At 38.3% G+C, this 27742-nt stretch overlaps 1 protein-coding gene across 1 annotated transcript; it reads right to left on the reverse strand.

Moving 5' to 3' along the window:
• Positions 1 to 656: 656 nt before the first annotated feature.
• Positions 657 to 26809, reverse strand: sinhcaf (SIN3-HDAC complex associated factor). The gene is made up of 6 exons (XM_057837267.1): positions 26706 to 26809; positions 12985 to 13112; positions 12820 to 12919; positions 7023 to 7146; positions 6804 to 6954; positions 657 to 6408 (listed from the first exon to the last, which is right to left on the reverse strand). The coding sequence occupies exons 2-6, from the start codon at positions 13110 to 13112 to the stop codon at positions 6114 to 6116; spliced, it is 798 nt and encodes a 265-aa protein (XP_057693250.1). The 5' UTR covers positions 26706 to 26809; the 3' UTR covers positions 657 to 6113.
• Between the last annotated feature and the right edge of the window lie 933 nt (positions 26810 to 27742).

A 27742-nucleotide genomic window follows, 5' to 3' on the forward strand; every position in this document is an offset into this window, starting at 1 on the left:
CTGTGGGGCTGTTTCGCTTCCAAAGGCCCTGGGAACCTTGTTAGGGTGCATGGCATCATGAATGTTTTGAAATACCAGGACATTTTAAATCAAAATCTGTTGCCCTCTGCCCGAAAGCTGAAGATGGGTCGTCACTGGGTCTTTCAGCAAGACAATGACCCTAAACATATGGCCAAATCTACACAAAAATGGTTCACCAGACACAAAATCAAGCTCCTCCCATGGCCATCTCAGTCCCCACACCTTGTTTTGTTGGCAAAAGGGGGTTGTTTAAAGTATTAACAACAGGGGTGCTAATAATTGTGACACACATTATTTGATGTCAAATAATTTTTTCTTTATGTGGGATTTTTTTCCCCACTGAATAAATGCACTTGTATTGAAGGTTGGATTTTTCTCTCTTTTTCCATTAAGGTCCGATATTATTTGAATTTTTAAAAAATTATTAGAAGCTAAAAAACACATCTTAACCAGGAGTGCCAATAATTATGGAGGGCACTGTAATTTAACCTCGTAGTCCTTTTTTTCCTTTTCCGTTTAGCCCTAATACTCCATTGTAATATACTGACCCGGGATTGACAAATTGATTTTGGCATTGCTTAATGACTTTAAACTTTTTCACTGTCACGTTGTGTGTTATTTTTCTATTTTTTCCATTCTATTTTTTTTTTCCAGTTTAAATACAAAAATAAGCTCATCGGAGGAATAGACCCCCTAAAAAGTTAAAAGGAAAAAAAAATCGGATTTACACTTTATATAAGGCCATGCAATGGAGTCGACTCATGCTTCAGATCGTGGGGGTCTTTTGGATGAGTGGCCTTTGCCGGTCATGCAAAAAATAAAATTAAAAAAAAAATGCACTACGTGTTGTTGAGGCCACAATAGATCATCACGACTGTACCTTTTTTTCCCCTCTCCTTCCGTCTTGTTCCCCGAAACTGGAATGAACGCTAAACGTGGCGCGCGAGTGAGTAAGGCTAGTGCATTTGCTGTTGAAGCTGTGAATAGGCCTGTAATCCGACGCCACAAAATCTACGACGGGAGAACGTGAAAAATAAAAATGGACAGTTTTTTTTTTTTGTTTGTTTTTTTTGGCAAGGTCTCGATTTTTTTTTTCTCCAGGAAAAAAAGCCTTCTCTTATCCATCATTTCGAGGTTTACGCACAAAATATCAAGTGAGGGACTTAAAATAGCACCTCGCGGAAGAAAGGGTGATCTACTATATTGCGTTGTGGAATCATAATGTAGCTGCAAATGAAAAGTCCAGCATGTATCAAAAGACAGTAACACTAGAAATAATGGTCCATATGTCAGGAAGGTGAGAATATTAAATAGGTAAAGTGGAAGATGAGTCCATACAGTAAACTGGCTAATGCAGTGGTTCCCAACCTGAGAGTCGTGGCAAAATTTAGAAACAAAATTCTAATTTGGCTGTAAGTGACAATATATCGCGGGACTTTTGATTCCCAAAAGATAGTTTAAAAAAAGGTGTCCCAAAAAAATGGCATTACTTGTATTTCTTCGATTTTTTTTTTATATTAGTATTTTCTCATTTGTAGTATTGTACCTTTTTGTATTCATACTATTTTTATGTACTTAAGTAATCCACTATTCATTTTTTAATTTTTAGATTTTCTCATTTTTAGCTGTATTTTTTCCCCCATTTAAATTTTTGAAGCTTTTTTTTTTTTTTTTTTGCATTCGAACTATTTTTACATTTATATCAAGGCTGCCAAAATTATCGCGTTAACGGGCGGTAATTCATTTTTTAAATTAATCACGTTAAAATATTTGACGCAATTAACGCACATGCCCCCGCTCAAACAGACTAAAATGACAGTACACTGCAATGTCCGCTTGTTACTTGTTTTTTGGTGTTTGGCGCCCTCTGCTGGCGTTTGGGTCCAACTGATTTTATGGGTTAGTACCATGAGGGAGCATGGTGTGATTATTGACATCAACAATGGCGAGCTACTCGTTTATTTTTTGATTGAAAATTTTACAAACTTTAATAAAACGAAAACATTAAGAGGGGTTTTATTATAGAATTTCTATAACTTGTATGAACATTTATCTTTTAAGAACTACAAGTCTTTATGTACTTATGTACCATATGTTGAATGTATATATCTGTCTTGTGTTATCTTTCCATTCCAACAATAATTTACGGAAAAATATGGCATATTTTACAGATGGTTTGAATAATTACGATTAATTAATTTTAAAGCTGTAATTAACTCGATTAAGGATTTTAATCGTTTGACAGCCCTAATTTTTATGTATTCCTACTACAGAGCCCCTAAAGGGACATCGACAGAAATAAAATAAATGTGTGTTTTCTACAGCGCACCAGAAACTATCTGGTAAACATTAGCATGATATAGCATTTAAGCTAGCGGGTTTTTGCTATGTAAGTTAACCAATTGTTGTAAACATTACCTTTAAATAGCCTTTAAGCTAGCGGACTTCTGCTATGTAAGTTAGGCAATTTTGTTAACATTACCTTTATATAGCATTTAAGCTAGCAGACTTCTGCTATGTAAGTTAGTCAATAGCATACTGCAGGAATGCTTATTTTTTATTTTTACGCGGAAGTGGGACATAATACACACGCCCTCGCGTACAATCCATTATATTTCTGCTTGTTTTCTCCGGTAATCTTTAAAAAAAAAAAAAACTTGCCGATCAAACACTGCTGATATGAAACTTGTAGAAATGACTCTAGACATTACAACATATGAAGGATGTTTTCTTCATATGTTTACCGAAACCGAAAAATGTGACTAATGGATCAACTTGCGCGGACGTCCCAAAGACCAGTTTAACGACAGCAAGGTGAAGCCATTCACATTTCATATGCAGTAAAAATTTTGTCGGGTTGGCATGGTCCTTAAGAGGACAAAGAGGTAAGCCATTTTGATATTTTTTACTTGTTTTTTAGCGTGGCGTTTTGCCGTGCTGTCTCTGTCTGACAATGAATGACCTGAAAAGAATTAAAATGGTATCTGACTGCCACTGTTATCTTTTCTGTTGTAAAAAAACAACTTTAGTAGGGGGAAGTGTAAATAAATTATAGAATTAAGATGTGTTATGAATGAAAAAATTAAAAGAGTTTGTTGGCTGTCACCGAGTAGCATTTGCGATCGCAACACAAAAAATAGCAATGTAAATTGCCACCAAGAACAGTCAGTGACTTAAGACAACCAGAGGATATAATATATGAGAAAGACAGGGCATATGGTGGTAAAAGATACAGTAGTTTGTTGAAACAGGATAATGTCATTGTCAGTGACGCAAGAAAAAGGTGTCGATAAAAAAGCTAAGGCTAAGCTTAGGTCGGCTCTGCTCTTTTTCCCGTCTTTTTCAGCCCTCGACACTCAAGCCATCTCTTTAACTGAATATTTGTACGTTCTTCCACATCTTTACCAGTGAATTTGGCACCAGGAACATCATTTTCGGAAAGAATTGGTAGGTTTAGCTCAGTAAACATCTCGTTCGTATACTATTTCCATTCATTTTCTATTGGGGACAAACGGGAGGTTGACCTGCCTAGCCACAATTGCTAACGTCATGAATATTAATGAGCAAAAGTGATGTTGCTTGCGGTATGCCATTGTTGTAAACAATAGCAATATATAGCATATAAGCCAGCGGACTTTTTGAATTCTATAGCATTTCAGCTAGCAGACTTTAGCAATCCAAGTTAGCCAATTGTTGTAAACATTAGCATTATATAGCATTTAAGGCCGTTGAATTTTGATATGCTAGTTAGCCAATGGCGTACTGCACGCTACACGTCACTTCCGCTCATTAATATTCACGAGGTTAGCTAATGTTGCCAAGGGGAGGGACATGCTACCGTTTGTCCCCAATAGGAAATTTATCAACACCTTTTCTTACGCGACTGACAATGACATTCTCCTGTTTCAACAATCTATCCTTAACCACGACATGCCCTGTCTTTCTTATATATTATATCCTCTGGTTGTCTTACATCGCTGACCGTTCTTTTGGGCAATTTACATTGCTATTTTTGTGTAGCAATCGCAAATGCTACTCGTTGAGAACCAATGAACACTTAATTTTGTCATTAATAACAAATCTTAATTCTATGATTTATTTACACTTCCCCCATTACTAAAGTTTTTTTTTAAACAACAGAAAAGATAACAGTAGCAGTCAGATACCATTTTAATTATTTTCAGGTCATTCATTGTCAGACAGAAGCAGCACGGCACAACGCCACGCTAAAAAGTTAAAAATATCAAAATGGCTTACCTCTTTGTCCTCTGAAGGAGCACGCCAACCCAACAAAATGTTTACTGCATATGAAATGTTAATGGCTTCACCTAGAATAGCCATAAACGTCCGTGCAAGTCGATTCATTCTTCAAATTTTGTCCTTCGAGTTTTTGGTTTCGGGAAACGTATGAAGAAAACATCCCTCATATGTCGTAATGTCTAAAGTTCCACAAAACCCATGTTTGATCGGCATGTTCATTTTTGAAAGATTACCGGAGAAAAGTAGCAGAAATATAATGGCTTCTATGCGAGGGCGGGCCTATAACGTCCCACTTCCGCTTTACGATGCGACGGTCACGGTCTAAAAATAGCAATTGTGCGGTACGCTATTGTTGCGTTGTTGCAACTGGCTAACTTGCATAGCAAAATTCCACTGACTTAAATTAGGGTTACCATATTTTGATTTCCAAAATAGAAGGCACTCGGCCCAGCCTCAAGATACCTAAATCTTACTTAAACTTCATTAAAATGATCCTGTATTAATATATTTAAAGTGTGCCTCCTTCGTCTGGATAGAAAATTCAGTTTCATAACAAAATAATAGCAATATAACCAAAGACAGAAATTCAAATTCTCAGAAGTTACACAACAGGTTTTACCATTCCTAAAATAATAGAACGATAGTAACATAAAAAACTGGAATGAAATAATGATTTAAAAAAAAAGGCTCTTCTGTATAAGCACTTCATCTTTGAACAAAATAATAGCTGTCTTTTCATTTCTTACAGTATAAATAAATAATCTGGGGAAAAAAAAAAAAGCTTGTTTCTGTTTCCAGTGAAATAATGTACATCAAACCGTAGCCTCACAAAAATATTAATTTAACAAAAATAAATAAATAAAACATCACTTTAGTGTTTAGATTTTTTTGTGTTTTAGCACTTTGGTGGATGAAAGAACACTGCTCAGACGTGTTTATTCTCTGTTACTGAGTATTACAGAACCAACCACTTGGCAGGCAACACCGTAGCAGTACCGTAGTATTCAGTGCAAAGCGTCAGTCAATTTCAACACACGCTAATTGGTCCTGTGAAAAATAATGAAAACTGGACAATTTCATGATTTTATAAAACCCCGCCGGACACCTCAGACAGGATGTAAAAAGTAGACATGTCCGGGCAAAAGAGGACGTTTGGTCACCGTAGCTTAAATGCTATTGTTTACCAGATACCTTCTGACGCGCACCAAATTACTTAAATCTATTTTATTTCTGTCGATGTGCCTTTAGGGGCTCTGTATCTTCCAATGTTTGACTTAAATTTGTTTAATGTAAATTCACGTGTCAAAGGGTTCATTTCAGTAATTAAAAGTGAATTTAAAAAATTAAATAAAGACATACTGTGTATGTGTTATGTTCATGAAAAACTGAATAAAAACCAAGTAAAAAAAAAAATTATAAAGATTAAATTCACAAAAAGTCAAAAACTCATCAAGCCATTTAAAAAATAATTTGAAAATTCCGTATTTTAAAATTCTTTTACTCCGAAAAATTAAAATTCAATTTTTGTTTATCTATCTAAGGCAGTGAAATATAACTATTATGAGTCACAGTAACTCATTGACTGTCTATTGCCGTCAATGGCAGCCAATGAGGTAAATAAATGCTCTTCCACTAGTTTTATTTTTTTGCAAACTAGTGAGTATGCCCGGGCTTAATCAAAGTTGGGAACCACTGACCTAACGACGAACAAATCTCCAGCATTGTGACGGAGAAGACCAAAGGATTTTCAGCTGCTTAAAACCACCCAAAGGGTGGCGGCGTGACGCGCCTTCAAGTGCTGGCGGAGGACGCGCGAGGAAGACGTCGCGGCTTTACCAGCTCCCTTCTGTCGTCGTCACCACGGTGACGCGTAGCTGTGCCGTCGTCTCCTCCGCCTGCTGCTCCGCTTCGGGCGGGGGAGCCGCCCGGGTCGCCTCCGGTTCCGCTTCTTCCTCCTCGACGTCGTCGTCATCCTCCTCTTCTTCTTCGTCGTCCTCTTCCTCCTCGTCGAGGCGTTGTTGTTGTTGCTGCTGCTGCTTCTTGCGACAGCACGGTTTGAACAGGTGGGGGTCGATGAGTACTTCTCCGAAACGACCTTTGTAGATGATTCCGCAACATACTTTTTGCCTAAAAATGCAATAGGAGAATAAACAACGTTTAAATCTTTGAACTCATTGGCTGCCACTAACGGTGATATAACCCATCTTGATGTTTTCATTTTTTAAAAATTTGCAAAATTTAGTTTAATTAGTAGGTCGCCATTGGGCTACGCTGCCGGGCTTCCAGAGTATGACTCTAGCGACATAAACATGTCAACTGTTCACCCCTATCCATTTGAACCAGCGAGGAACATTAATGAGCAGGACAGCACTGTCGATATTTAACAAAACGAGCAGCAAAAACAAAATGAACAGGAAAGACGGGAAGAAAGTAGGACAAAACCGGTGTTCTGCCAAAATGTCCTGTTCTAAAGAAAATAAAAGGTGGAAAAAAACCAGTAAATCTTTGCCGATGTAAATTACCTCTTCCAGTACGTGAGGTCTAAGAAGGAGAAGACGGGCGAGCGGCCAGACCCTTGGCTGAGCTCGCTGTCCGAACCGTCGTCCGACAAGTTGCTGTAGCTGGGAGACTGAGCCGGGGAAGCGCTGGATGTGGTGCTGTGAGCGTCCGAATCTAATGTACAGTAGGAGACATCCCATCAGAAAACTTTCAGTAAATTGGGGTGCAATTTCAGAACTGACTGTTTCTTTTGAACTCTTTCTGCAGCCTGTTGATCTGGCTAGGACGGGCTTTCTTGGTAATGGACTTGATCTTCTTTGGCCGCGAGGTCAACTTCAGGCTGGGACCACCTCGGGCGTCAACCACCTGAAAATGTTGGAATGTTTGTGAAGATAATGTTAGGCATTATATGGTGGGACTACCACCACTACTACTATTAGAGCTGGGAATCTTTGGGCACCTAACGATTCGATTACGATTACGATTCAGAGGCTCAGATTCGATTATAAAACGATTATTGATACACCCCCCTCCTTTTTTTCCTCTTTTTTTTTTTTTTTTTTAAATGTTTTGTACATGAGTTCCAAAATTGTTCAAAAATACTCTCAGGCTAAACCACACTACTATTTCAGTATCAAGTTAACATATAGCAGTAAACAAATATACAAAAATAACATTAAATAAAAAAACTCCAGTCCCCATTCTGTATCAGCAGCTTTAAACTACATTCAATTAATTTAATGTTGTGAATCAACCGTTACATTTGTTAAAATTGCTCCCGTTATTCCATAATTTCCCTCTTGTCTACTTTCTACATGTGAAAGTTTTAAAACTATTTTAAAGATAGATTCAAGTCAATATTTTACCTATTTAGGAGTATTTTAGATAAAAAGTTGATTAGGTTTGCTTGGAAGGTTCGCTACAACAGCCTTGCAGGGAAGTGTACTGCTTTAAGATGGCGGCCGTTTATAACGCTCGCATCTAGCTTTTTGTAGATGTGCTGCCTACACTACCAAATCTGATTGCATCTAGTCCTATATAAATGATATCCACTGTAACGTTGTAAAGGATGTACTTTGTACAGCGTTTCGGCAGCTTTTCGGCAGCAGTCAGGTATGTTGTTGTGTTTTTTTTGTCTCGTTGCATGAGTTGACCTAGTGCCGTGAGTTGCGCATTGGCATTACCCGAGGGACCGGGTAATGGGAAGCATGATGTTTAGGTACTCTCGCTCCGTTCCGTCCCGAAGACAGCGCGGCGCGCTGAGTGTTGTGTACTTCCGCTTTACTTCGCATATTTCAATAATCGGAATTTGGATGTTTGTGAATCGTTCTCGAATCTTCCACGGCCGAATCGCGAATAATCTAAGAATCGGAAATTTTGCACACCTCTAACTACTATCACCACATGAGGCATTTTATATTACGATAACTAGGAATGGGAACTAAAAGATGACCGATGTAGGATTTTCAAATGTGCGATATGTGCTTGTCTGGCAATGTTGATTCAAAATTGTTCGAAACCTTCATTTATTCATTTTTGGACTGAAACTTGAATTTTACAGCCAAAAACATTTTGAGTACCGTAATTTTCAGATTATAAACCGCTACTTTTTCCCCTTCATTATGAATCCTGCAGTTTATAGTCCAGTATGTCTTATTTGTAGATTTATTTGGGTTAATAGATAACACTTTGTTTGACAGTGGTGTCATAAGACTATCATGGGCATTACGGAAAGCTTAAGACAGATGTCATTAAGTGTCATCCGGTAAATTATGTCACTAACTCCATTTATGTCCAGCTTGGAACTTATACATCCATTCAAAAGTGGGATAATTTGCCGGATAACACTAAATGACATCTGTTATAAGCATTTAATTATGCTCATGACTGAGTCATGTCATAATTATGATTGTCTAATGACAGTCTTATGGCGCCACTGTCAAATAAAGTGTTACCAATTACCAAATTAGTAGGGTTGTTGCGATCATATATTTTTGCTCCCGACCCGATCCCGATCGTTTTAGTTTGAGTATCTGCCGATCCCGATATTTCCCAATCCGATTGCTTTTTTTTGTGCTCCCGATTCAATTCCAATCATTCCCGATAATTTTTCCCGATCATATACATTTTGGCAACGCATTAAGAAAAAAATGAATAAAACTCGGACGAATATATACATTCAACATACAGTACATAAGTACTGTATTTGTTTATTATGACAATAAATCCTCAAGATGGCATTTACATTATTAAAATTCTTTCTGTGAGAGGGATCCACGGATAGAAAGACTTGTAATTCTTAAAGGATAAATGTGACTTTGTATATTGTGACTAAATATTGCCATCTAGAGTATTTGTTGAGCTTTCAATAAATGATACTGTAGCCATTTAACTTCTGCCCAAATGCATGATGGGAAGTGCTACCATGACTGTGCGTCGTGGTACCAATTGATATATCTTCTCTGCGTTGGGAAATAACATAGGGTGTTAAGAAAATGATCAACTACTACCTTGCTTCCCCACATTGCTTCCCACGGTTATTCTAATCATTGGGAGAGGAATTGGAAGGCTTTAGTCATTTTAAAAAAAGGCTCCAAAGGCTGCCAAAATTCACTCTACTCATTTCACGCTGCCTTTTAGCTCTATACACTGTATGGGTAAAACGGCGCCATTATAGATTGAACGTGACAATGCGTGAGTGGGTCGTGCAGCGCATGCGTTAATTGCGTTAAATATTGTAACGTGATAAATGTAAACAATACTAATTATCGCCGTTAAAGCGATAAAGTTGATAACTTTACGTTAAACTAAAGACTCTGAAAGAGGGTAACACATTATGTCTGTAACGTTAAACACAATTAGAAAAAGATTTAATAATAATAAAAAAATAACTATATATATATATATACATATACATATACATATACATATATATATATATATATATATATATTTTTTTTTTAAAGGCATGTCCGATATTTTTTTGCTGATTCCGATACTTTGAAAATGACATGATCGTTGCTCTAATAATTAGCAATTAATGAAACAACTGAAGAAGTTACTGAAGAAATAGTGAGCACAGAACATGAATTTTGATTGTTATTCACATCTGTAACGCTGCAATGCATGCTAGGAGGCATGTTGGACAACTACAGTGTTGACAGCAGGTAGCAGCAGAGGTTGACTGTCTCCCCCAAGGGAGCAGTGATGGCCAAATGAAGCTTCTTGAAGCAATGAGGCTTTGCAGCCAATTGGTTCAAAAGCTTCATGGTGGTTCATTTGGTTTTATGTAGAGCTGAAACGAGTACTCGAGCAACTCGAGTAACTCGAGTTTAAAAACTGATCCGAGTAATTCTATTCACCTCAAGTAATCTTTTATTTTGACAGCTCTAAGCATCACGTTTTGCTCGGACTACTTTTAATGCGGGACAACGCGCTGTCACGTGCGGAGAGGAAGAAGGAAAAAAAAAAAACTTACTGCAGCCAACAGCCGCCACAAACGAGGCCCATGTTGCCAAATACTAGCCCGCACGATGCTACGTTGGTACAGGTAGCGTCTGATGCGTCTCATAGAGATCACATGTATGTTGAACTAGATGCAAAATGACAGACTCGGCTGCGTCTGGTAAGCGTCAGTAAACAGCCGCCATCTTAAAGCAGTAGAGCGCTAAGCGCTAATAAAGAGCGCTAAGCGCCAATAAATAAGATTAACGTTACTGTCGCTACTAGCTCACGTGACGTTAGCCCTGCGGAGGGCTAGGTTTCAATTAATTATGACCACTGTCGATGCGTGGCTAACGTGTCTTACATACAGGCTTTAACATAACATAGCATTGTGGAGTGATGAGGGTGTAAAATAAAAACTTAATCATGCTAACTATCAATTTTAGCTCAGTAGTCATTGCTGGATAAAACACCAAGTAGCACTGGTCCCTAATGTGCTCCAATACAGCCTGTATCATACATTTATTTTGAACACTGCAAAAACTCAAAATCCTATCAGGACTTACAGTTTAGACTAACATAAAACTTAACTAGAACTTAAAAATGGCTTGACACAAAGAGAAATTCAATTGAAACACGTGGCAAAAAATCCTAACTTTTAAGTGATGTGTGTTATCAAGCGTAACGGCATTTTTAGGTAAGATATATATATATATATTTTTTTTAAAATAAGATCTAAAAGTTTTTTTAGTGAAAGCAGTGAATTAGTCTTTTTTTTTTTTTAAATTCTAGTTACATCTGAGATGCAATTGTTGGCTGTTTTCAACAATATACATCGAAAATAAAGACATTGATTGACTGAAAATGGTTCAAGATTAGATGAAATGTCTTGTTTTCATGTATATTTATAATTGCTCTTCACCTAAAAATATATTTGTTTTATCCGATTACTCGATTAATCGATAGAATTTTCAATCGATTACTAAAATATTCGATAGCTGCAGGCTGCAGCCCTAGTTTTATGACTGTCGTATGATGCCGCTGCCAAATAAAGTGTTACCGGTTAATATCTTTTGGTGTAAATATCCCATAATACTAGGGGTGTGCCATCTTAGGCACCCCACGATTCGATTCGATTACGATTCAGGACGCCACAATTCGATTCTTAATCGATTATCGCGATATCGTCTATGATCGCGGTTATCGCGGTTATCACGATTATCGATGCATCGTGCAGCACTGATTACTAAAGCAGCCAAGCAAATTTATGTCCATTATTTATTTAAAATATCCTTATGATTCAACAGGAAAGGTGGAATAATGCCCATACAACAAAAAGCTGCCCTTAAGCTGCTTTTTTATTTATTTCGTTTTACAAGAAAGTGCAAAATGCTTAACTATTTTAAAGGGAGTACTCATTTCTCTCAACAATGCAATGAAATTTACACTGGTGGAATGAATTCGACATTTTCTGGACACAAACAAAGTGTCTTTAGAAATAAGACTTCTTTTAACCAATATACTTTGTTTTCACAGTGTTACCTCTTGGAGTAACAGGTGGAAATCTCAACTGGTCTTGACACTGCTACACTCACACTCATTACAGCGCGCGCACTTTCTTCTCTTTCTATTTCGCATGTTTGTAGTGTTACCACTGTACTTTATCATGGTTTTACAAGTTCTGCATATGAAATACACGTTAGCGAATTAGCTCATTAGCTTAGCGCTCGGCGCTAACTATTAACATCTCAAAAACAACAACAATAAAGGCTAAACAGTACAAGAGGGTTCTTGTACTCACCTCTTATAGATGCACACGGGTCTTAGCAACACACTCAGGATATTTTTTTTAATTGAAATGCCTTAAAACTACAGCTGGTCATCTGAAAGGCAAGGAGCAACGAGCAAAGAACTATCTCTCTTCCCCTCTCGCTCTAAAAATGCGCACAAAAGCGCGACCGGCTTCTGGTCCTGCCTGCCATATACACAAATTTATTTTCCAGTCTTTTAAAAAGGAGTAAATCTATCTTCCAGTAACTGGGAGCATCCATCATAACGTTGTGTGTGCGTCCGTTAACGGTGTCCGGGCCGCAGACGTGTCTTGAATTTCGTTTCGCTACGAGCGTTGTTAGGAGTGAAAATAATCGTTTTTTAACCTTTATGAATCGTAATCGAATCGTCACGTGTCGAATCGCGATGCATGTAATAATCGATTTTTTGGAACTCCTCTACATAATACAGCGAGGACAGCTGCGGCTTATGTATGAAAATTACAGTAATCGTCGACTAAAATTAGACGAAGATGAACACATTTTCAAATGACTAAAATATAACTAAGACTAATAAGTATTTTCGTCCAAAAACAACACTGCTTTGAGTGCTATTGAACAAACGTTCATTCGGCCCTCCCAGTCAAAAAAAAATTGGACGTCTAGCACCGTGAATGGCAGCCAGTGAATTAACATAGACACTATTCTAGCAGAAAATTTTGGTCGCAACATCTTTTCAAAACATTTTACCGATTCATGGCTGGAGCATATCGATTGAATATATCGTCACGCTGCAAATGATAACGACACAAGAGGAAAAACTCACGTGATTCCAGTTCTTCTTAGTTCCCACCGGGAGCTTTTTCCATCGCTTCACCAGGAGCACGCAGGCGTTGCAGATCTCTCCGGATCGCGTTTCGCTCAATCTGCAAGACGTCTCGTTAGGAGCGCTACACGGTCGTCTTTCACGCCGCGTCTGGTCTCCGCTTACCCGAAACAGCTCCTGAAGTCTTTCTCGTAGCGCTTGCTGTCTGTGAAGCGGGAGCTGGAGGACTTTGCGCGGCAGATGCAGCAGCCGTCCAAACTCCTGTACATTTTCGGCTTGTGAAAGCCAAACATCTGAGAGGCAAAATAAACATCATCATCATATGTCGATGCGCGACGTTCAATTGTCGTGAATTGGTAGGAAGAGCTGTTGAAGAAGAGCTTGATGTGTGTCTTTCTTCAATTCTTGCCAGGATATCAGCTTTGTGTTCATCTACACTAAACAGTCTCAAGTTTCACAATGAGTCAGGACAAATATTGATAAATTATTTTATAATTAAATATACCGTACAAAAAGCAATTTTGGAACAGTTTTGGTTTGTGGTGTGCCGCAGGATTTTTTCCAATGTAAAAACATGCCGTTATTCAGAAAAGGTTGATTAACTCTCCTATAAAGACATCACGTGATTGAACATGCCGGCGTGATCATAAAACTTCCAACTGCTCATGTGACGGTATTGTTACATGTAGGCATGTGCCGATTACCGGTTTGAAGATATACCGTGGTATGAAAACGTCACTGGTTCAAAACCGCATAAATTTTCCATCATATCGTGCTCAGCTATTAGCTATTTTTACCATAAATGCTGGGAGAAATCCCTCGCTTGCAGCTGCAAGCCTCAACCCTCCCCCACTGGTTGTTGCTCAGTGTCAGTGAGTCAGCTGTGCTACACGATTGCTGGCGGACGTGAAACTCCTGAACTTTTTCCCCCATCAAAAAAAGGCGAAATTGCTGGTATGGGAATACTTCGGCTACAGAAAAGTTACAGACGGCTGCGGCTTCGATGAGGAGGTCCAATCAACATGTAAAACATGTTTGTGGAGGGTGGCTGCCGAGGAGGCAATACCTCCAACATGATTTCGCATTTATACAAATTAGTAATCCCTATCATGAACGTTTCCTACCAGCTACAAGAGTTAATTCCAGCGTGTTTAGTAGCGGTGGGAATCTTTGGGCACCTAACGATTCGATTACGTTTACGATTCAGAGGCTACGATTCAATTATAAATTGATTATTGATGACCCCCCCCCCCCGCTATTAGCTGCTAATGTTTTGTTAATTAGTTACAAAAACTGTAAAAAAGCCTCGCAGACTTAAATAAACGACTGTTTCAGTATCAAGTTAACAGTTAAAAACAATAAATAATATACTCAAATCCTCATTCTGTATCAACAGCTTTAAACTACATTCAATTAATTTAATGTTGTGAATCAACCGTTAAAGTTGTTAAAATTGCTCCTGTTATTCCATAATTTCCCTTTTGTCTACTTTCGACATGTGAAAGCTTTAAAACTATTTTAAAGATAGATTCAAGTCAATATTTTAATATCAAGTTAATTAGGTTCGCATGGAAGGTTCACTACAACAGCCTTGCAGGGAAGTCTACTGCTTTAAGATGGCGGCCGTTTACAAACGTCCACATCTAGCTTTCTCTACATGTGCTGCTATCGCCACCGAGTCTATTCTGCATCTAGTCCTATATAAATATGATATCTACCTTAACATTACGTACTTTATAGCAGCTTGCGGCAGTGGTCAGGTATGTTGTTGTTTTTTTTTTTATCTCGCGGCATGAGTTGAGCTAGAGCCGTGAGTTGAGCTTTGGCATTACCCGAGGGACCGAGTAATGACAAGCATGATGTTTAGCTACTCTCGCTCTGTTCCTCATTGCGTCCCGAAGACCGCGCGGCGCGCTAAGTGTGTTTTACTTCCGCTTTACTTGACATATTTCAATAATCGGAATTTGGATGTTTGTGAATCGTTCTCGAATCTTCCACGGCCGAATCGCGAATAATTTAAGAATCGGAAATTTTGCACACCTCTAGTGTTTAGTGTAAAACATGTGTTTTTGTCTCTCTGGCAACTGTCTGTGTTGAGAAAGAGAGTGTGTGCATAACGTAAACATGATACAAGTCATACACACATGCTCTTTATGGAAAATAATTCAATTATCGTATTGGCCCGAATATAAGATGGCCCTGATTATAAGACGACCCCCTCTGTTTCAAGACTCAAGTTTGAAAAAAGACTTTTTGAACACAAAATTAATTTTTATACAGAAAATAATTACAGTACATCCGAAACAAATGATAACAACATATTTGAAAGAAAAAGCATGTTATTTTGCCTCATTCAAATCTTAATATCTGAACATTTAAATATGTGAACTAAAGTGCAATCACATTCGTAAATGAATGGCTTCTGGGTTTTGAAATGTTTTATCACAATAGATTGGTTTATTTTAGGGCTGTCAAAATTATCGCGTTAACGGGCGGTAATTAATTTTTTAAATTGATCACGTTAAAATATTTGACACAATTAACGCACATGCCCCGCTCAAACAGATTAAAATGACAGCAGCGTAATGTCCGCTTGTTACTTGTTTTTTGGTGTTTGGCGCCCTCTGCTGGCGCTTGGGTCCAAATGATTTTATGGGTTTAAGCACAATGAGTGAGCATGGTGTAATTATTGACATCAACAATGGCGAGCTCCCTAGTTTTTTTTTTTTTATTGAAAATTTTACAATTTTTATTCAAACGAAAACATTAGAAGGGGTGTTAATATAAAATTTCTATAACTTGTACTAACATTTATCTATTAAGAACTACACGTCTTTCTATCCATGGATCGCTTTAAGAGAATGTTAATAATGTTAATGCCATCTTGTTGATTTATTGTTATGATAAACTAATACAGTACTTATGTACCGTATGTTGAATGTATATATCCGTCTTGTATCTTATCTTTCCATTCCAACAATAATTTACAGAAAAATATGGCATATTTTATAGATGGTTTGAATTGCGATTAATTACGATTAATTAATTTTTAAGCTGTAATTATCTCTATTAAAAATTTTAATCGTTTGACAGCCCTAGTTTATTTACAACAAAATTGCAATAACTGCATTAACCATCAATGTGAAGTCTAACTGTAACTGTAGTCTTGAAACAAATCTGAATAAGGAAAAACATTGCAATAAAATAATGCAAACTGGTTAAACTTGAGAGTAGTTGAGATCTGTCATGACAGAACATCGCTTCAATGATATCTGGCGCCATCTAGCGTCGTGAATGGGTACAATGTGTAGACCGCAAATATAAGACGACCCCGACTTTTTCAGTCTTATTTCAATGCAAAAAACACCGTCTTATATTCGGACCAATACGGTATTTATGTTCTGATGGAAATATTGTTGAGCAGGGGCTGTGGGTTTAGGCTCACCTAAAGGACTGAATTAGTTTTAATTTTATTTAGAATAATTAGTTTTATAAAATTATTTTAACTTAACATTATAGTTATGTTCCAATTTGCTCATGTTTTGAAAAATAAAAATCCTGTTCAATGGAAAAAAAGTTTTTGTTCTTTTTTTTTTTAAAACCCAGATATCTAAAAGTAACACATTTTAGAGCTGTAATTGCAATACCGTGAAACCGTGATATTTTGGCTTAAGGTTATCATACCATCAGAATACACATACACATAGTTAACTCCAGCGTGTTTAGTGGGGTTGGGCATCGTTTGAAATTGAACGATTCTGGTTTCGATTCCGATTCCACGTTTCGATTCCGGTTCCGAACGATTCACGATTCCGATTCTTTTAAGAGGCAGGGTAAAAAAAAAATGCAGGGTCCAAAAAAATTGCATAGTTTATATTAAAGAGATCCGCTAACTTAAATACATGTAGGCTCTAATAAACCACAATTGTTCTCTTGTACTAAAATATGTTGTTAGAAACACATAAAATGTTAAATGTCTTTAAACTCGAGTATTTTTTTTCCACTCGGCGGTCAGGGCACCGAAACAAGGAATCGAAATTTACAAATTTGAACGAATCCAGGAGCATCGGAGTGTTAGAACCGGTTCCCATCGATGCTCAATGCCCAACCCTAGTGTTTAGTGTGTCTAGCGATGGCAAAACATTTTTTCTCTGTGGCAACTGTTTGCGTTGACAAAGAGTGTATAATGTAAACATGATACAAGTCATACACACATGCTTTTTAGGGAAAAATGTGAAATATTTATGTCACACTGCTGTTGCCATCGTGTGCACTTCCTGTGGGTGTGGTATTACAGTATAAAAGGAATCTCTGTGATGTCTCTGTGACTATATGCTGAGAAGCACATTGAATAAAGAAGTGTTGTTCCATTCAAGTCTCGGCCTTACATGTACTTAGATTAAGGAAGTACATAACAGAAAATAATTCAATGAATTTTGTTCTGATGATAATAATGTTAAGCTGTGGCCGTGGGTTTACGCTCATCTAAACGGTGTAACCCCCCCCCCCCCTTGGTTATACTGTTAACTTGTTCATGTTACACATGGATACTTAACTTTTTTTCCCCTTGCGTGACAGCAATTTTCTTCTATTGAACAAACTGGGCTTCACTATAATTGGGCTGCAGTGTAAATCCAGCCAAGGTCATCATCATTCTCCATCTTTTTATCGCATTTGCTCTATTTCACGTGTGAATTAATCCCAAAACGGGATGCTTAGTCACGAACGTGGCCCTAAATACAAATTTTTTTTTTTTGCCTCCATCTCTGTGACCCACATGGGCTGGTTTGTGAGGGGGAAGTAGGTCAACAGTCAGACAGCGTGTCAGACAGATCATGTCACCATGCTGCGCTCTCGGCATGCGCGCTTTGCTTTCCAAAATATTATACGGCACGCACGTCCAAAAGTCCATTGATGATTATGAATGCGAGGCGCACGCCCACTGTGGAGGGATTCCGCTATGTTGCTAGGCAAAAAGTAGAGTCTCCACAGCACATGGCGAGCGCAACTGCGGCAAAACCCGCAAAGCCGCGCCCCCCTTAGACTGAGAGGGTGTGTGTGCGTGATTTTTTTTTTTTTGCCATCAATCCTGGGGGTCTTCTGACAGTATGAAGCCACAGAGATGCCACAAAGCACAGAGAGCACACTCGGATGAGTTTGGAAGACACTAGAGTTGGAACCACGTGTGGATGCAAGGAAATCAGATGGTCGAGCCAGTTTTAACTCATTCGCTGCTATTGACAGAAATAGACATCACGAGTTATATTTTACTCGGAATGGTTGGCGTTGAATGATCACGTTTCACTGCCATTGACAGTGAAAGACGTCCAATCCATTTGGACTGAGAGGGGGTACAATACACGATACTAGGACTTCAGCTATTGATTATTGTAGTAGTCGATTAATCTATTAACTAGTTAGTTCGAATAATCGAGTAATCAGATTAGGAACATTTAATGCGTTGCAGAATAAATTTTAGGAGATGTAACACAAAGGCTTGCTGTTGCTAAGATTGCACTTTCAAAAGAGCATTAAATGTGAATACAAAATAAAATTCCTGAGTGTTTATTCAACTTATGCAGAATAGCACTTTCATTTAAAAATAAATTAAAATATACCTGCACTTAGCCTCAAACGGTATTAATTTTTTTTTTTTTTTAATGAAGATCTAAGTGTAAAATAGAACAATTGGCTAACTTGCATAGCAAAAGTCCACTAGCTTAAATGCTACAAATTTTTTTTAAATTTTTTTTAAAAAAAAAAAGCTCTTAACAAATCGTTCAAACACACATTCCCACAAAAAATGGCTTCATATACCTATAAACTCAATTACGAATGCATTAAAAACATTTTAGCTCAAACAAAAAAAAAACCTTATGTTGGTCTTAACAATGAGCAGCTCAATTCAGCCATGTTAAAAGAGTTATGTCATATTTAAACTTGCCACTAGAGGGCAGTTTATCCACCCAAATCAATAAAACTAAATGCAAACACTTTCAAAAAAATTACAACGCCACTTTAATTAAACGAATTCTTGAAACAGCAAAATTTAATCCGAATCTTTTTTTCTAATTGAATTACTCCAGTTAATCGATTAATCGTTGCAGAACTACACGATAGGTGCAGCAATTTGAATCATACATGAAATTAAATGTATTCATATTATTATTTCATTAAATGATTATTTTTTTAAAAAAATTAACTTTCTCAACAACTTCAAAGCAAATACACAAGTAATATATTTAGGTGAAATAAAAAGTGGGCAATATAGGCTAAAAGAACCCCTGATAGGGCAAATGTGGTCTATTTTTGGTAATTAAAAAATATAACTTAATTTAACCCCATCAAGACCTGGCGTCCATATATGTGGACACATGTTGCAATGATTAATTGATTAACTTGATTAATTCGATTAGAAAAAAGCTTCAAATCAAATTTTGCTGCTTTGAGTATTCGTTTAATCAGAGTGGCATTGTAATGGTATGTTTTGAAAGTGTTTGCATTTAGTTTTATTGATTTGTATGGATAGACTGCCCTCTAGTGGCAGCAGTGAATATGACATAACTCATTAAATATGGCTGAATCCAGCAGCTCCCTGTTTAGACCAACATGAGGTAAGTTTTTGTTTGAGTTAATGTATTTTATGTATTCGTAGGTTTACAGGTATATTCAGCTGTTATTTTGTGGGAATATGTGTTTGAACGATTTGTTAAGAGTGTTGTTTAAAAAAAAAAAAAAAAAAAAACTTAGCATTTTCTAGCATTCAAGCTAACTGACCTTCGCAATGCAAGTTAGCTAGTTGTTCTTTTGTTATACTTAGAACCACATTTAATTAAAATTTTCTGTTTGAGGCTAAGCTCAGGTATTTTAATTTAAATAAATGTGAAATTCTGCAAAGTTTAAAGAAACACTCGGCAATTTTGTTTTGTATTCACATTTGATGCTCTTTTGAAAATGCAACAGCCAAGGAGTTAAAGGGGACGTGATTGAAAACCAACAGGATGTGACCCAAACTCAACAGGAAGTAACCTGGAAATGCACCAAAATTAACAGGAAGCAGTCTGGAAATGCCTTAGAGATCAACAGGAAATTATCCAAAAATTACAGGAAGTGACCTTTAAGTATCTTAAAATTACAAGGAACGTCCTGCTGATTTTGAGTCATTTCCAGGTCACTGCTTGTTAATATTAGGCCACTTTCTGATGATTTTAGGGGAATTTTCAAGGTCTCTCTGGACATTTTGCATATTTTTCAGATAATTTTCGGGCATTTCCGGGTCACTTCTTGAGCATTGGTTACTACTACTTACTTCCTGTTGATTTTGGGTCATTTCTAGGTCACCTCATGTTTATTTTAGGGTACTGTACTGATGGGTCACTTTAGGTATACATTTGTGTCAATTTTGCAGCATTTCCTGTTGATTTTAGGGCATTCCTGGGTCACTTATTGATCATTGGTCACTTCCAGTTGATTTTGGGTGAGTTTTTGTTGATTCTAGGTCATTTTCTGATGATTTTGAGGTATTCTTAGGTCACTGCCTGCAAATTTTGGTTTACTTCCTACTAATTTTAGGGTACTTACGGGTCACTTTCAGTACATTTAGGTCATTTCCTGTTAAAATTAGGGCATTTCTGAGTCAATTTCGAATGATTTGACATGAAGATCATCTTTCAGTGCTATTGTGGGCCCTCGATGTCCAATCCATTTTGACCAGGGATTGGACCTGTGGCGATGTCAATGTGATTATTCGGGCAAAAATAAACTAGTCCAGCCCACACGAAAAGCCGCAAAGGCCAGCGAGAGTGCCGCCACTATAAAGTCAAATCTTTAAATTTGAAGGTCAAATGTTTGTGAAGTAAGCTTGTGTAACCTTCAACAATAAAGTAAAGGCCAAGTGTAAATGCTGTAAAACTCTGACCTTTACTGCTGAACTTAATTGTCCTGACAGGACAGATGGCAACATTGCTTTCAAGTATTCCAAATTGAAGTAATGGTCACTCAATTGCTAATGACATCAAGTTGAGTGACTATTTTTCTAAATCTTATTTGATATTCTGCCCAAAACAATGTATCAGCATGTGTAGTACTGTATTGTGGTGTCAATTGTCAAATGTAGATACATTATTGCACTGCTGCGAATGGAAATAATCGATTAAATTAAGTATTATCTTTCTATAGTAATTATTGTTTCGTAATATGAAGCGGGAAAAGGTTTGAACAACTTTTAGGCAGAGTTGTATTAAAATTGATAATATATGCAGTCGTGGACTTCACATATTATTGCTAATTGTACTGGGAGGCTCCACTGAATGTTTTGGTAATGATAAATGTAACAACTTCAACGTTGTTCAAATAAAATAAACATTCTGTGCTAAAATAACAGAACAACTTCAACGGAAGTTATAGAAGTGCCAAAATAATGTCCCATATACTGTAAATAAAGTAAACTGAAATGAGCCAAAATGTCCGTAATTAAAGTAATTCACAAATAAATCACGTTAACACTACTTTCTCTAGAGAGCCACAAGGGGGCGACCGAAGCATTACAAATACACACAGGCAATCATCGGAGATGCCAATACAATGAAAATTGAAAATGAAAGGATGCATTTTACTGGGCTTTTGGATTAATTAATTTTGGATTAATTATAATTATATTTTATTACTTCGCTTAGTGATTATTTCTTTCAGGTGTAGGTTGCAGGCTTGTAAAGCAAATTATAACACAGCATAAATACTAATGCAAAACCAATACATACATTGAATTAAATGGTTTTATTGGCCAAAACGAATTTTTCGTGTACGAAACTTGTATCTCAAGCTACCCTTATTTTTATTGTGATAAATTTCACATTTTGAAGTGGTAAAATTAATATTTCAAGTGAGACATTTTCCATATCAGTGTGACAAATTTAACCATTTAAAGCTTCAAATGGACTGGACATCTACTGCTGTCAATGGCACTGAAATAGTTCAAAACAGTATTACAATAGAACAGTGTAGTTACTAGGCATGTCCCGATCCGATCACGTGATTAGAAATTGGGTCGATTGCGGCATTTTTCAGAGGATCGGAATCAGGTGAAAAGGATTGGGTTTTTAATTTTAAAAAAACATATATTTATATTTTTCAGCACCACAGCCTCTCACTCCCCCTCCAGTTAAGCAGTGTGACCAAACTGTCCTGCTTGTGTTTGGTACTTAAAGTAACAATGACAGGTTTGTAGCTTTGACCTTGCCAGAGAAGCTTGGTAGCTCTACATTCAAAGGCACACATGAGTCAATCATCATTAAACTTGCATAAGTGTACTGTGGTAACTCATTGCGTAAAGGCTGATTTACTGGACCTACACCGTTAAAGCAGACTGGATTTGTGACTCTACGCCATAGCCTGACATGCTTCTCCAAAAAATCCTGACTACACGTCACGCCAACGCGTGGTGACGTGAATGTAAAGCACCGATTGTTCCGGTTCAACACAACAACAACACCATGTTCAAACATTCGCAAACGTCCTCTGTGTCGCCTACGCTTCAGCATTCGTATTCACAACATTTGTTGTTCAATATTGTGCTAGCTGCAGCTGCCATTTAATAAAAGACGAGCATTTTTCTACGTTATTCTTGTTTAAAAATACAGCGAACCCTCGCTACTTTGCGCTTCAAACTTCGCAGAAATTTTTTTCAATTAAAAAAAAAAACAAACAAAAAAAAACACACAGATGAGCTGTCCCGAGGCGATCACGTAGTCTCACTCCAATTCTCTCCATCTCCCTGCTCTTTGTTGGTCAGGCAGTGAGAGCACTGGAGTTGCTTATTAAAGTTAACGATGATTTACAGACGTTTAATGTTTGTACTTGCCAGAGAAGTGAACTTCATAGCGCCGCATGCGTCAATCATCATTTAACTTGTTAAACAGTTGCTGTGGCAACTCATTGTAAGTGAGCAGGTTGAGCGGATTTGAGTGGACTCACGCAATGAAGCATTTAATAAATCCAAACATTTTTCTGTTTTATTCTTGTTTAAAGATAAGTTTTAAACATGTTACTGTCCCACCAAGTTATCATAATTATTGTATTTGGAGCGCTTAAAAACCATTTGTTAACTATATATATATATATATATATATATATATATATATATATATATATATACACACACACACACACACAGATACTTAAGAAAGTATTCCATTACACCATTACACCAACACCACCAGCCTGAACCGCTGATACAAGGCAGGATGGATCCATGCTTTCATGTTGTTGACGCCAAATTCTTACCCTACCGTCCGAATGTCGCAGCAGAAATCGAGGCTCATCAGACCAGGCAACGTTTTTCCAATCTTCTATTGTCCAATTTCGATGAGCTTGTGCAAATTGTAGCCTCAGTTTCCTGTTCTTTGCTGAAAGGAGTGGCACCCGCCGTGGTCTTCTGCTGCTGTAGCCCATCTGCCTTAAAGTTCGACGTACTGTGCGTTCAGAGATGCTCTTCTGCCTACCTTGGTTGTAACGGGTGGTTATTTGAGTCACTGTTGCCTTTCTATCAGCTCGAACCAGCCTGGCCATTCTCCTCTGACCTCTGGCATCAACAAGGCATTTCCGCCAACAGAACTGCCGCTCACTGGATATTTTTTCTTTTTCGGACCATTCTCCGTAAACCCTAGAGATGGTTGTGTGTGAAAATCCCAGTAGATCAGCAGTTTCTGAAATACTCAGACCAGCCCTTCTGTCACCAACACCATGCCACGTTCAAAGTCACTCAAATCACCTTTCTTCCCCATACCAATGCTCGGTTTGAACTGCAGGAGATTGTCTTAAACCATGTCTACATGCCTAAATGCACTGAGTTGCCGCTATGTGATTGGCTGATTAGAAATTAAGTGTTAACGAGCAGTTGGACAGGTGTACCTAATAAAGTGGCCGGTGAGTGTATATACACATACATACTAGTATATACACACTTTTTAAAATTATACTTTTGGGGGAAAAAAACATGTCATATACAGTGGGGAGAACAAGTATTTGATACACTGCCAATGGGTTTTCCCATTGGCAGTGTATCAAATACTTGTTCTCCCCACTGTATATCTCTTTCCAATGCTAAATCTGAATACATTGCACAGACGCACCTAAAAATTTTTTTTTTAATTTAATTGGGGGGGGGGGGGCGCTACTTCGCGGTTTTCACGTAATGCGGCGCTGATGATGATTATTTTTCCCCCCTTTGGCTATGTAATGGGTTATTTCACAGTATCGTTATAACAATAGTCCAACCACAAAAAAAAAAAATCCAACAAAAATATAAGCAGTTACTCCAGTACTTCTCAAATAGTGGGGCGGGGGGCGCAGAGCGATGCCAGGGGTGGCGCATGTGACCTCGGGGAACATGCTTTTTTTTTTTCCTTCTTTTTTTGCCATACTAGAATAAAGTGTACTTGCGCATCCACTCAGTGGGTGGCAGTGGCGCTCTCATTTTCAAAGTGCGCGCAGTATTTTTGAAGTAAGCAACAGCACACAGACTAGAGATATGAAGAGCTGTGCGCCGTTTTCGAAAGCCGTTTTCCGGCCGGACTCACGCAGCGACCCACTGTCTTCTCCGGTTCTCACGTGTCCGCCCGAGACGAGCCATTTTCGGCTTGGGATCGTCACGACGACCGCCGTCACCTACGGTTCTCCCTCGGCCGCCGAGAATGCGCTTTTTTTCAGGCCGTTTGCCTTTTGGCTTTGACATTTAATACAGTGGTAGGTGAGGAAAGACCACTGTTTACTGTGTCTAAAAAGGATTTTAGCGGACAGCCAGAAGCCAAATCAATTAAGACGCCACTTAAAGACATTAGACACCAATCTCATTGATAAGCCGCTTGGTTGTTTTTCAGCGAAAACGTGCCGAATATTGCCAATAATCGTCCCGCTTTGTCAGTGTTATATAAGTAAACCAGTGAGCACTGTTAGCATGCTCAGTGGAAAATAACCCCACACTATTGCAAACTGGAGGTGATACTGTGAGCAGCGAAAATAAAAACTGTCCTTTTGTCCAAAGACACCCCCCCCCTACTCAGTTTTGTATTTTCGGTCAAAGTTTTTGGCATATTGTCCTCATGAGTTAATGTTTCAAATCAATTTGAATTTGTTATGATTTACTGATTTTATTTTTCAGTATAAAATGTTTAAAATGTACCTTGAGTGTATTTTTACAGTTTGGATGCGACTTTTTTTTTTTTCAATTCAGGTAAATTGATGCGCGTTAAGTCTTTTCTGTTACTATCAAAACAATGTTGATAAAGTTATACTTTATAAGTTGATCTGTTATTTTCTGTAATAGAAAAAAATGACAATGAGGCAAAGGCATACTTATAATAGTAATATTATAGACAAATGATACTATTTACAGTGGCGGCAGAGTTTGGGGGGGCCCGAAACATTTACGTCTTCCTTGGGGGGGCGTAACAGAAAATAATTGAGAAGCACTGAGTTACTCACAGTGTTACTCGAGTATTCTTTTCACCATATACTTTTTTACTTGTACTTGAGTACATTTTTGGACGAATACTTTTACTTCAGTAGTATTATTTTGAAGTAACACTACTCTTACTTGAGTAAAATTTTGGATACTCTACCCACCTCTGACTTCTAGTAACTTTATTAGAAACCTACATAGGATTTCTACTTTCTACTTCTAAGACATCACGAACTGCTTTATTTTTCTTTCAAAACAGAACCAATAAATGGAACGCGTCAAATTCTCAATAATCAATCTCCTCGCGCCAATCCCGCCTCCTGAGCGGCGCATCCTCCCATGAATAGACGATCTAGGCAGCAGACGCCAGAGCTGTGACGTAACTCAACATGGCAACCAACGCAACGCACACACTTGAAAGGCGGCGGAAGGAGCGCGTGGCGGAGGGAGACGTGATGCGAACAACAACAAAATGTCCCTTTAACACCTCCCTAAAAGTCGCACAACTCCGCATTAAAACTCCCGCGACCCTTTCCTCCTTATTCGACTTTTTTCCTCCAGCGAAAAAGTGCAAGTCGTCATTTTGTTTCCAACCGCCGCCCACTCTTTCACCGAGGCAGCATGGCAAGCCACACGACATCTTTCATGCGCACCCATTTTAAATTTTTTTTTTTTAAAAGCACCACTTCTCCTCGCCTGGTATACACGCTGACATTTCACGACGCCAAGTAACCAAACAAACGCGAATTTGCCATAATTTCACTCCTAACGGAAAAAAAAAATGAATATCGTAATTTGATATTCACTTTTGAAGCGACCGACTCATGTTCGTTCGACTTCAAAGCGTTTCCAAACCACGAGAAAACGCCGGTTTGCTTAGTTTAAAAGCGTCAAAAGATGTTTGTGTTGTGTTTTAAAGTCCAACATTTGGCGGGCACGCTATTACGTACGTGCTAGCTTGTTTTGTTGACAGCCTAAATGCCGCGTGCTCTCGCACACGGGTGGGCGTGAGAGCTCCTCCAACTTGGCCGGGACACACGCCCCACTGCCGCCGCCGCCACATTGTGCGCCTCAAATCTCTCCTAAACACATTTATTCAACTATTCGTCACACAAAAAACGACTTATATCGACATTTCCGAGCGGTTTCTTACACACAACCCCCCTCCGAAGCACCAGCACCCTCCCCCCCGGCCCCGGCTGCCAGCTGCATCGACTCCCGAACAACAGCCATTGCACGCGAAACACATCTCGTTTAAAACCTCATTCCAAACCCATTTTTAGTTGTTTGCTAGCAACTTTAACAGCAACTTTAACGACAATATGTGAGTTTGTTGTGAAATTCCCCGGGTTAACACTCTAAAGACTGCAAAACCGACGACTCGCGTTACTAAAAAAAAACACATTTAAAAAATTAACAAGCTGCTTACCTTTGTAAAGTTGTTCAAAACAAAATATTCCGGAAAGTTTGTGTTTTTAAAAGCGTTACAACGGCGTTTCTTGTTGATGTCTGGAGCCTGTGGGCCGGACTGGAGAGTTGTGGAAGCGAGAGCGCATGCGCCGTGCTTACACGCCTCCATTTCGGAGTCCGCCGTGTGATTCTTCAATCGTCCTCATTTGCATAAAGGACGTCGTGACGTCAACGTGCGTCTGCCTTCTGCTGCCCATATAAGGATGGGAACGTTGCGCGGGAACGGGAGGCCCGGCCCCGGTTGCTAGGGCACATTGGAGAATGTCAGCAAAGGGGCGGGGCTAACTGCTTGACTACAAACCCGCCAGATGGCACAAGGCATGACTGCGAGAAGTGTGATAATATAATTACGAGAGTTGTCATTTATTGACACGATAAAATAAATAAATGATTAAATCAGTTAGAATCACAACGTTTAGGATTCCAGAGTGAACAATGGTTTCCAGGGCAATATATACAGATTGGCCCTCGTTTTTCGCGGTTAAAGGGGACCGACCACCGCGAAAAAAAAAACTGCGGAGGCAGAGCTTATTTAATCAATCAATCAACTTTATTTGTATAGCACATTTTTTAAAATCCGCCAAGGAGTCCAAAGTGCTTTACATACCATAAAACAGCAAAATAAGTTAACTTTCAAAGATAAGACAGACACATAAAAATAAAATAAGTCATTGCACATTAAAAGCTGAAGAAAAATAAAATGTTTAAAGGCGTGATTTAAAATCCGTAAGTGAAGGGGCCTGTCTAATAGTAAGTGGTAATTACTTCCACAGCCTGGGCGCCATCACCGCAAATGCACGGTCACCCCAAGCTTCAGCCTTGATCTTGGGACTTCTAGAAGCAGGTGGTCAGCTGATCTGAGTGTTCTGGTTGGACTGTAAGGCTGAAGCAGTTCTGACAGATATGGCGGCGCAAGATTATTCAAACATTTAAAAACAAATAACAATATCTTAAAATGTATGTATGTCTTGACATAGTTCTTAAGAAACGGAGACA

This window comes from Corythoichthys intestinalis, chromosome 5, assembly GCF_030265065.1.
Source record: "Corythoichthys intestinalis isolate RoL2023-P3 chromosome 5, ASM3026506v1, whole genome shotgun sequence".
In the NCBI taxonomy this organism is placed as follows: domain Eukaryota; kingdom Metazoa; phylum Chordata; class Actinopteri; order Syngnathiformes; family Syngnathidae; genus Corythoichthys; species Corythoichthys intestinalis.